This window comes from Glycine soja, chromosome 5 (genome assembly GCF_004193775.1).
Source record: "Glycine soja cultivar W05 chromosome 5, ASM419377v2, whole genome shotgun sequence".
NCBI classification, from domain to species: Eukaryota; Viridiplantae; Streptophyta; class Magnoliopsida; order Fabales; family Fabaceae; genus Glycine; species Glycine soja.
The window spans coordinates 37,812,939-37,824,542 of NC_041006.1; the positions used below are offsets into that span (position 1 = coordinate 37,812,939).

The 11,604-nt window shown below is 33.5% G+C and overlaps 2 protein-coding genes across 3 annotated transcripts; both read right to left on the reverse strand.

The window, feature by feature from the left end:
- Positions 1–27: 27 nt before the first annotated feature.
- Positions 28–1,157, reverse strand: LOC114413025 (ferredoxin-A-like). Its single transcript, XM_028377175.1, has one exon. It carries the CDS (start codon positions 685–687, stop codon positions 244–246), a length of 444 nt encoding a protein of 147 aa, XP_028232976.1. The 5' UTR covers positions 688–1,157; the 3' UTR covers positions 28–243.
- Positions 1,158–1,233: 76 nt separating this feature from the next.
- On the reverse strand, positions 1,234–7,066 carry LOC114413023 (transmembrane 9 superfamily member 1-like). 2 transcript variants are annotated; one of them, XM_028377174.1, is made up of 12 exons: positions 6,805–7,066; positions 5,176–5,374; positions 4,987–5,091; positions 4,123–4,140; positions 3,919–4,016; positions 3,680–3,832; positions 3,425–3,550; positions 3,134–3,300; positions 2,826–2,920; positions 2,337–2,710; positions 1,844–2,117; positions 1,234–1,714 (listed from the first exon to the last, which is right to left on the reverse strand). In XM_028377174.1, exons 1-12 carry the CDS (start codon positions 6,889–6,891, stop codon positions 1,647–1,649), a joined length of 1,764 nt encoding a protein of 587 aa, XP_028232975.1. In that variant the 5' UTR covers positions 6,892–7,066; the 3' UTR covers positions 1,234–1,646. The 2 variants fall into 2 exon arrangements, with proteins under 2 accessions (XP_028232975.1, XP_028232974.1); XM_028377173.1 differs by having other exon boundaries at positions 3,416–3,550; positions 6,805–7,065.
- Positions 7,067–11,604: the final 4,538 nt, after the last annotated feature.

An 11,604-nucleotide genomic window follows, 5' to 3' on the forward strand; every position in this document is an offset into this window, starting at 1 on the left:
GGATCCATCAAAGAGGAAAGAAAAAGATCAAGAAAAACTATTGTGCATAAACAGTAAGAAAAGCATCACCAAACTAATGAATTAAGGTGCAACAATTTCACTTGTTTTCACAAATATGACAAAAGTAATAAACTCACTATTTGTCACAAATATGCCAAATCACTATAACAAAATAAAAAATCCAAGATATAGATAGAATTAGAACAGCAATGGATAAGATTACATCATATATATATATATTGATCATTCGATCTCTCCCTCCTTGTGTGTCTCAATGACAACGTCTGACCTAGGTTGAGCAACACAGGTGAGAACCCAGCCACTATCTATTTGCTCATCATCAAGGAAGCTACCATCTGACTGGTCCACGTTACCTTCCACAATTTTGCCAACACAGGAAACGCAAGAACCGGCCCTGCACGAGTAGGGAAGTTCAATGCCTTCGTCCTCTGCCTTGTCAACAATGAAAACATCATCTGGGCATTCAAACTCCACTTCTCCTTCTGGGGTTATGAGCTTCACCTTGTACGAGGCCATGCAAGTGACACGACCACCTCGTCCACTTTTCAGACCAAAAAGAGCTTCACCAACGTTGGGGAATGTCTTTAGGCTTGTGGTGGTCATAGGTTGCCTCCTCATGAAGGAGGTGCTCACCATGGTTCCGGATAGAGCTGCTGTGGTGGCCATTGAATGCACGATGAAATGAAAAACACTGGAATATGCTATGCACTAGGTTTGTGTTTTGTGACAACTTATTAAGGGTGTGAGCTTGTGGAAGTAGTGTGTTTGCAACACGTAACGACCTGAAGTTGCATCCAACCCTATCTGCCACTTGGCAGCGTTGTACGCGTTGCTTTATTTTCTCCTTTATCACCACTCAGATTGTGGTTGGCACGCATCCAACCCTATCTGCCACGTGGCAGCGTTGTACGCGTTGCTTTATTATCTCTTCTATCACCACTCAGATTGTGGTTGGCACAGCCCTTATATCATAAATGTTCAAATGGAACAAGTTTTTTGTATGGTTCTGAAACAAGTTTATAGCCATTGGATGCAAGAGGTTTATCTACTTGAATGGTTTTCAAAACTCCATTTCAGTAACAGGTAGGGAATTACATACATATGAGCTCCACAAAGTTCAGATAGCAACTCTAGTTGTCGCGGCAGCAACGAGGTCGAACCATTGTTAATCTTAAAATAATAAACTAAACGGTGAAGACACTACAAACATTATTTATCATTTAAAAGTTAAGGAAGCAGATAAGAATGATATTCAGATGTTCATACAAAATTCATTTCCGAGACTTCATCCCCTCTTTACATATATTGAATAGTTGAAACCCATGTTGGGGAATTAGACATCAGTCCTTCAAGGGACCCCTATTTTATAAGGGGATGAAACAGTAACCACAAGAGTTGAATATTGTACTACTTATCTAAAATTATGAAGACAATCAATTACAGCCGGGGAAAGAATCTCAGGGCTTCCCCAATATAGAAAAATAATACATCCTCATTCTCAAAACCCTGTGGATTCTACCTGTAAACATTGTTAGGTTCCCCACACATGACCAGAGGCTTCCTCCAAAAATTTATTGTCTTCAGCAACAAACCTATGGAAGTGCTCAGGTCTGACTCAGAAAACCTTAATCGCACTTGATGTTTCTGTAGATCCTCCTCACGAACAAATTTGAACCAAGAAAACCCACAGCTCCTGCACATTTAAAGATAAATTATAACCCAATTCAGGACAATAGAAAGAAGTGGGGCTTAATCAGCACACGATAAGATATCCAATCACATAAGCAGGGTGAAAATCTAAATCAAATTGAAGAAGACTTACCACATAGAATTCCTAGTCCAAGAGAAAACATCAAAGTGTATCCAAAATAAAAGCTGGTCTGGAAGAAGCCTGACATCTTCGTCTTCACATAGAAGTAGTATATTGAGTACAAATACACATAAACAGCTGTTGAGGCAGCTGAAAAGAAAGAAGTCCATTGCCAGTGGTAGTTCTCAGCATTTAACAAAAAGTATGTCCCCACAATTGTCACACAAACGGTAACGATGATAAGAATCAGAAAGACTAGCAGCATAAAGCCATACACATAGTACACCTGTATGCCAAAGAGAGAAAAAATATATAAGCCAATGTGAAGGTTCACCTGGCTTCCACTAAAATATACACATTTTTTTACTTAAAAAGACCAGTTTCAAGGATTATTTTCCTTGATAATGCTCTGCTCTTATGACATGCGAATAACTTTTATAACCAAACCAATAAGTGAAAAAGAAACTTTATCACAGAAACAAGTCATAGTAGTGCTGTGATTCACCTTGTAATTCCAGAAGGAAGTGAATACAAAATACATTTCAATGAATATGCTGCCAAAGGGTAGCAGTCCTCCCATCAGAGAAACCACAGAGGGTGTAAGGTACCACTTCTTTTCAGGAATGGGACGAGGAATAGTCTTTACACGACAGGGATTATTCAGAGCACCACTCCAGTTTCTTCCAACAACTGTGCCAAGAAGTGCTAGGGGGAAAGAGATGAAAGCCCAAATGACAAATACAACCACCATTGTGCCAAATGGAATTGCTGCTAGAGACCCATAGAATATAGCGATTGTGTTTAATATAAATCCAATTCCAAAGCACATGAATGGGAACAGAGAAGCTGTAAGGATCATGGATTTAATCCAGTGTTTACCTAACAAACATAAAAATTAGTTGCATAATCATTCAAAACCAAAAAGAGAAGACTGAGACAAAGCCACCCAAACATACTTGGAGCGAATATACAGAAAATTAAAGAAGATACTTACCCCCATTTCGTGAGTACATCCCCCCACTCACATAACCAGAAATGAAAGATGTGAGAGCATAACACACAATGAAAGTAGTGACAATGGCTCCTCGCCTGAGACAAGCAATTAAGGAAACTTACATGATAATCAACGAAAGAGAAAGGAACAAACAACACAAAGTGTTCCAACTAGTATGAAGTAGAAATAGCCAACTGTGCAAGCACTGCCACATGCTTATTACATTTAGTAACATTAGTACGCAACTAGGTTCCAATGAATTCATTATTCAAACTTATGTTTCAGTCAGTTGAAGGTTATGCACATACCCAACATACAACATCCCAACAATAGCCAACAAGACGACAAGAAGAACCAGCAACGCAAGTTGAGCACCAGTGCCAACAACAGCTGAAAGAATAACTAAGTTGCGAGGAGGCCGAAAAACATCACCATGCACAAGTTTCCAGCCAGATTCTTCACTAACATCTCTCTCCTGTAAGCATGGAAGAAATGACCAAATATTCAACAATTAGAACCACAATGCTTTATCTAGTAAGAAAGGATTCATATTCCACAAATAATTAAGATAAAAGTCACGAAACCATCACCAGACTTTCCAAATCATCATCTTCCCGAGCATACTTTGCATAGTCATTTCTCAGAGTTCGCATCAATATCATTGACACCAAACCAGTAAGGAAGATGACCATCATGAAAGAGTTAAAAATGGAGAACCAATGAATCTAGGGAAAAAGAAAACAAAGGAGCAAAATTCTCAGTGGCAGAGCTATGGTAGGACCAACATGGATGAATACATAGCAATTCACCAAACCATAAACAACACCATTTCAATTTTAAAAGCAAAGCTGTACCTGATGCTCAAAGAAAGGATGGTCCAGGTAGACATCAAAGCGACGCCCGAAAGTGACATTGGTAGAATCCCATTTGACAGAATATGTCATGTCCAAATGTTTTCCTACTTCCAAAGGCTTTGGGATATCCTGAGTGAGATTAACATGAATAATCTGCAAGGAAACAGACCTTAATATGAAACTTCAAGGATTCCATAACCTGTCATAAGATAGCATAAGATATTTAAATAACTTCTAACCTGATCATTGTTGTATTTAACAATAATGTTTTTGTGTGTGTAAATGACATGCTTGCCATTATCACTGTTCTTATCAGGATGTAACTCACCAACATATCCTTAAAATGAAAAAGGAAGTGTTAGATAAATGACTAACATGTGAAGTACAAAACTACAAAATCATATCAAATAAAGAGAAAGAAGAAGAGGCAGTTCTGGACATACCCCACAAAGGTAGATCATCTGAACTTGTGTTTAGTGCATCACATAGCAGACCAAAAGAAATAAGAACAGATGCTAGTAAGTAATTCAGTTAAAAAAGAAAGAGAATTTAATAATTATTAAATTATTTAATTAAAAGCATACAAGGAAGATCATCCTTTGGAACAAATCCTCACAAGTCACAACATTATGACAATCAAAACAGAATAATATCGATGATTAATTAACACTAAGTTATTGAAAAATACTCAAGAAATTACTTCACACAGTTCTTAATTTAATACTTTCAGTTGTAATAGTGACTATAATATAGAAATTAACACTTACTAAAGTATTCTAGAATGCTTATGAATAACTATAAGGGCTTGTTTGGTAGACAAGATAAAATATAAGAATTGGATAAGAATAGGATAGGCTAAGACCATAATAAGCTTTTATACTATTCAATGTTTGATGTGCACCAAATAATCTATTAGACGATATTTATGCTACCCTTTGCTATGTTTGAGGTGAATTAGGAGATGATATAAAATATATATGTAAATGACAATATTACCCTTTTGCAAGATACTAATATATATATATATATATATATATATATATATAATATCATAATATATAATATAATTTTTACTATATTTTTATATAGAATAAGCATAAGATATTTTGGAAATTTCCATATATTTTTAGGTGTTCTCTGGTTGCTTCTGCTATACATTTTGATGTTGTGTTTATTTTATTCTTCATGTTACTGTAATGACCAAAGAAATAATTTTCTGCAAGCTTCCAACATTTCTTGAAAGTACAATCATTCTATAAGTTGTCAATTATCATAGTAATAAGTGAAACAAACAAAGCAAAACATACCCATGAAGAATTCAAACCAGTAATTATTCTCTATTGCATCCTTGAACTGTTTCACCTTTGCTTCATCGAGATCTATCTGGCAAAAGACAGTCTTATCCACATTTCCTGAAAACAATAGCATGCATTAAAGCCATTTTGCCATCCAACAGCTCTTCTATTAAATACATAGTACGAAAGAAACCTTCATACTTTGGAACTTAATTTCAAGTTGGCTATCGATGAGCTCATTGCCACCCAGGACCTCACCAAGACCACCCCATTTGTGTGCAGCACTAGCACTACTAGATGGATGACAAAATGGGAGGCTGTAATAGTTGTATGTTTCTTGTGGATTGTTATAAGGACCAACTTTGTTCACCCAAAGGTTAACTTGTTCATCATGTTGATACTGCAACAAAATAAAATACATCCGTTTAAAAACAGAAGCTGTTCACCACTTGATACTACAGATGAAATACACATATTTTAATCTGTTTCACCAGCTCAGTGGGGAAAAATTCTGGGATAACAAATATAGTATAGGGGTTGGGATAAACGTTACAACTGATTAAAGATATTGAGAAGGAGACAACCACATCTACAGAGAAAGCAAGGATACATGAATTGAATCATAAAACTGACTACTATGCAAAGAAAAAGAGAAGAACAACATATACTAAGTTATTGACATGATTTATAATTTGATTTCGGATTTTCAGTTCACTGAATGATAATCAATTATATAATCTATGATAGTCTTCTGGGAGAAATATTAAGACACCACACATTGGCAAAGCTTAAAGCTCAATATTTTAAACCTTCTAGCAAAACATGTAATGAGTGTCCACATCAATTCGATCTCAAATTTATGTTAGAAAATCAAAATCCAGACTCTTTGTCTAGTAAGCCAGTTTTATTCAGAGAACCAGATAACAATGTTATTAGAGTAAAAAGCATGCAACTCATAAGATGATGCACTGATCTTAAACATTACTTAAGTACTCTAAATCAAACTGATCCACCATTAAAAACTTCTTATGTTAGGGTAGAATTTGATTTACAACCACGCCCAGAGAATCCTACATAGTACATACACACTCAGTTAGTTACAAATCAATTTTTTTTCATCGGAACCTTTTCAGTTCTAAAAAGAATTATCAGACAGCATATATGACTAGTAACTGTTAAACTTGTTTTAAAAACTTTGAATCTAAAAAATGGGGTACACAGATAGGGCGACAATTCTCCTCATCAATCTTCACAATACTGAAAATAGTGCAGATAGATAGCACAATTATAACCAAAGACTTCTAAACAACACCAAAATTTCTTTTCTGTTCTGTCCAATTTCAGCCAACCCTCTTTTCACACATCTCTTAATGGACCCTTCTATGTATTCAATGACAATTGATGCACACAACAACAACAAACTAGGTACCCAAGCCTAATCACAATGTAAGCTCTTCCCACGTCACAAGTCACACAATACAGCATCTCGGTATTTCAAAAACCCCTGAAGCTTAATTCCAAACCCAAAACTAGCTCAGCATTAATTATTATAACCTTTAAAAAAACAGATGATCCAAGATCATGAACTAGTAAAAGGGGACAAAGAAGTCAAATTGAATCTAATTAGCAGAGAAAAAGCCAAACAATGAACAGAAAACACCCACATTGCAAAGACACCTAGGTGAAAAAAAATCCGAAGCTAAGAGATTGAAATTGAGTGCAAGCAAGAGCTAAAAACGCACGCGGTAGGCAGATCCAAATCCCAATGCAGCAAAGAGACTGTAGATCGAAAAGAAAGAAGGGAAAAGGATTTGGGGAATGAGGAATTACCTTGTGATCTGACTCTGAAGCGAAGGCGGAAGCAAGGAAGAGAGAGAAAAGGAGCGGGAAGAGGAGGGATCGGGATTCGAAGAACATGGCAGTGATGAGAGAGAGAGAGAGAGAGAGAGAGAGAGAGAAGAGACAACAGAACAACACAACAACAGAGGAAGCACGAACGGACTATAATGGTAATTTACGTTGTGGACGACGAAAGAGAAAGTAAGGTTACGTTACCACTACACTGAAATGAAATGAATAATGCTGATGAGTGTAAATTTCTTTCATTTCATTACGGTTTTTGGGGTAATACAGTGAAACAGTGTTCTGTGACTACGACGGTGAAGTTACATCTTGGGCTATTTGGTTTCCAATCTATAGTCCAGTACGTGTGTTATATTATGGCCCATGTATTCAGTATTCACACCCCTCCCCCACCACCACCCATTTTTTTGTCTTTCCACTCCTCACTTTTTTTCTATTGTGAATTTTTCATTCCACCCCTTTCTTCCCACTTCCCATGTATTCAGTATCCTTTCCTTTGAATGTTATTTTTTAAAATACATACCAAACATGAGAAATTAAATTTCTCAACCTATTGTTCCTAAGGAGTGTTTGGTAGGGAAGGATTTTTTTCGTACATGAAAAACATGATTCGTGAGAATGTGTAAAATACCTGAAAATTAAATATTCATGTAAAATATGTAATTAAAATTTTTTTTCGCTCAGAAAAGTTGGATTTTTGCCTCCTTCTTTAGGAATGTTTTTGCAGAAATGCAAGATAAAATTGATGTCTGATGATTTTCTGACATATTAATTGTATTCCAAACATAAAAATCATAATTTATATTTTAAGATTCTGAAAAGGTAAACAAATTTCGGTACGAAACCGCCTAGGAAAACAACATCTCTTGAAATACTACAATGTATTATTCAAATGTTATAAAGTTTGTATTAATGAAAAATCTAAAACTAATTGACTTAAAGTCTTGTATCATGCCTCGATGCAAAAATAAATAAAATAAAAACACTAATAATAGTTATTGCATCAAGGATAATTTAATTCTTAAATATTTTTATTTATTATTTTTTTATATTATTGAGTTAAAAATGTGAGTAATGATTTATTGCACACACAAAAATAACAACTACGATTTAATTAAAATATTTGAATAAATTAAATTTTAAAAAAGTGTGAAATAGATGCCTGGTAAGTTTTCTCAAACCTGATAGTGATAAAATCTGACAAATATGAGTCAAGTGATGGTAGTCATCCACTGAGGAAGCTATGTTGGAGCCAGTTGAGGAATAGTTCTCCATTCCAGAAATGGCTGATCGATTTGAATACATGCATGGCAGATATCCCAAAGCCTTGAGCTTTCATCCATGTATTCATTCAGCCATTTTCCTCCAACTGACAAGCAAAGCCTTTGGACCAAAATGGTTAACTGGGAATGGAAGGATTGGAGGGATGAGAAGACGTCTGAAATGAATTGGATTGACATGAAGTCATGGGAGAGGAAGGATTGGTGAAGCTCATTGAGTCCTTGAGTGAGGAAGTTGTAGAAGCTATTGACAGAAGAGTTTGTGCATGAAGAACTACTCATCATGAAAGGTTGAAGGGAAGTTGATGGAGATTTATATAATTGGAAGATTAAGTTGAAAAGAGATTAAGCAATCAAGAAGTGGGTAGCTTAGAGGATTCTATTTTTTTTTAATGGTATGGCGAAAGTTTGTTGGGTGCAATTATGGCTGTTTCCTATAGAGCGGAGAGGATGATTGGGAATCTGCTGCTATTAGTTTTTATTCCTATTGAACAAATGTTAAGAGAGAGAAAGAGGCAAATAAAAAAGAAACTAGTCTTAAGAATATATAGTAATGTGGATCATATGTAGAGCATTATTAAAAAATATGCATTATGAAAACTATACAATTTCTCGTACTAAATGGTTTTTCTACTTCTTTTGTTATTCTATCGAATCGAGGTTTCAGTATGTATTAGATTGGATTCTGCGACTTGTTGGAGTATAAAAGATTAACTACTTTGGCTAAGATTCTGCTTCTCATTCATCTATTTTGATTTGGCTCGCTAGCTGTTGCATTTAAAGTGCTTCCCTTTGGCTTCTTTTTTATTTTTTATTTTCTCTTTCTTCTCGGCCCAACCTCTTCTACTCGAGCACACTGCACCTTTTCGTTTTGGTATTCTTAAAAAATGTGGTGCGTAGTCCATTTTGGTTTTTCTCAAAACACAAATGAATGATAAGGTTCTGTGCGATGGCAGTAATTTGCACATAAGAATGATAGGAGATTCTTCTTTCTCCTTTAGCTCCCAACATATTATTCTAAGCATTAAATTTTAAAAAAAATTGATGAAATTCACGTAGAAATGTGTGTCAAAATGTTAAATTTTTTCAATTTTTACATTAGTTGTGGAGTCAACCTATGCAAAAGTACCTACTTCGAAGGTATGGAACCGATATGTGCTCATGTTGTACAACAATGCTACCGCAACATCATTGTGAGCTTTAGATTAAAATCAAACTCACCATTTGATTTTTTTAATAAATTAAAAGTTTTTATCAATTTCACTAGTTCGATCTTGACCATTACATTCAGTTTTTAACTGGATCTTTGAGGCTCTGGTCTTGCTGATCATCTAACCAGTTCATCGAATGGTTCCATCAGTCCAATTCAATTTTAAATCAATCATTATAATATATCATCCTGTAGAGAAGAATAAGAATGAATATATCAACTGTGATCCTCAAATTAAACTTAAAATCATTGCGGCTTTTTTTTTTTTGTCCTTTTCATATTCACTAGAAACAAATGTCTAATGTCATATACTAATAAAAAAAATTGATCGTTAAGCTTATTCCCATTAATATAATTTTTAGTTAATTAAAATTAAATTGATCGTTAAGCTTATTCCCATTAATATATATATATATATATATATATATATATATATATATATATATATTATTTTCTGATAAATGAATATTATATTAATGGAGGTAAGCTTAATAACTTTGTCTTTGTTAATATATGTAATGTTTTTGTAATGACTATTATGTTCGCATTATGTTCTTGCTATTGACGTTCACACTTTGAATAACAATTTAAGGTTGACTTCAATTTTCTCTGATTTTTTGTCGTGTAGATTTATTTTCACCAAATCCTTGCACACATTAAGAATAGCCATTTGAATGGCTCGGTTTTAACGAAAGGACAATGCACCAAAGCAAAATCAAACTATTCTATCCGAAAAGACAACACTTATATATATTGCTTTTTCCCACAGTTTAGCTGATTTTAAGGGTGCAGGAAACCAAATCAAATATTCATAGATATTAGTCCTGTATTAAGAAAATTTCCCTCACTTATAATCTCTTTTTCGTTCTGAGTATTCAAGTATATTAGTGATGTTATTTTTGATATTGACTCATCGTCGTTCTAGGTGTGTGGCTAGTTCTACGTATAATTGATTCGATTTTACACATAAATTAAGACCATATTCATTTTATTTAGATGATCTATAACAACATTCATATGTAGATTTGTTTTTGTTGGTGTCCACACAATTGGCTTGTCTAGATCTTATATATGATTTCTTTTCTTTAACATTGTGAAGTCTGTTGCCTGGTATTTCTTATTCTTGTAATTGTAGTTCATGCGCACATCATATATACCAAAAATTGCAAAATTAGATACTCACGTTTTCGATAGTAAGATAATCTTTTTCATTATACAAGTGAGAATGATAAATATTGACTATTAAATCTTATTATAAGTTATCAAGATCAAAATATATAAATCACGTGAGTTTTTTTATATAAAAAAAATCATAATTTTTTAACTTTTTACATAACATTAAATCTTAATCATTATAATTATATAATTCAGATTTACTCTTCTTCTCACTTTTATATAAACATGACTTTCTCACTAGATATGTTCCTATATATAGTCAACATTCATTTATATTTTTAAAAGTATACATTACACTAAATTTATATAATGAAGTATCAGATAATTTTTAAATGATATTAAAATTTATAGATTTGACCTATTGAATAAGAATTTTTAATTTAATGATTGAATTAATAATGTTTAATATGTACAGATATTTATTAAAATTACTCTTACAATAAGTTGAAAAAGTTGCTTTTTTATACTATGAATAAACAATAATCAATTTTTGATTATTCTTCAAGAGATTATATTGTTTCATTATGAATGCTACAGTTATATTGGGTCTCTTTTCATCTCATAAATAATTTCTTTATTAATAAAACTATGAATGTAAATTAAAGTATTTTAAACAGTGCGAAAGTATAGAAAAAGTAATGGGTGAGTGAATAGAAATAAAACTGTTTTTTATAAGAAAAAATTGCACAAATTTAAGTCCATGAGTACAAGATTGTTTGATCATGAATGAAAAAGAATTCGAATGGATCATGACATCTAGACAGATACACAAGTAACGGAAAGAAAAGATTTAGTTCGCAGTAAAATATTGACAAAATTGTAAATTTAGTCCCCGAGTTTATCTTTAATTTTGAATTTGGTTTCTCACTGATTTAATTCATGAATTCGATTCTCCTATTTTGTAAAATCGTACAATTAGTCTTCCAAACCACAACTGAGACCATTAACAAATGATATTGACCGCCACGTCTCATGTTCTTATTAGATATGTTCTAATTGATCAATGAAAACAACAATGTATTTCATCTTTCATGGTGTAACACGCACGATTTTACAAAATAAAAGAATCAAATTCGTGAATTAAATTACTAGAGGACCAAA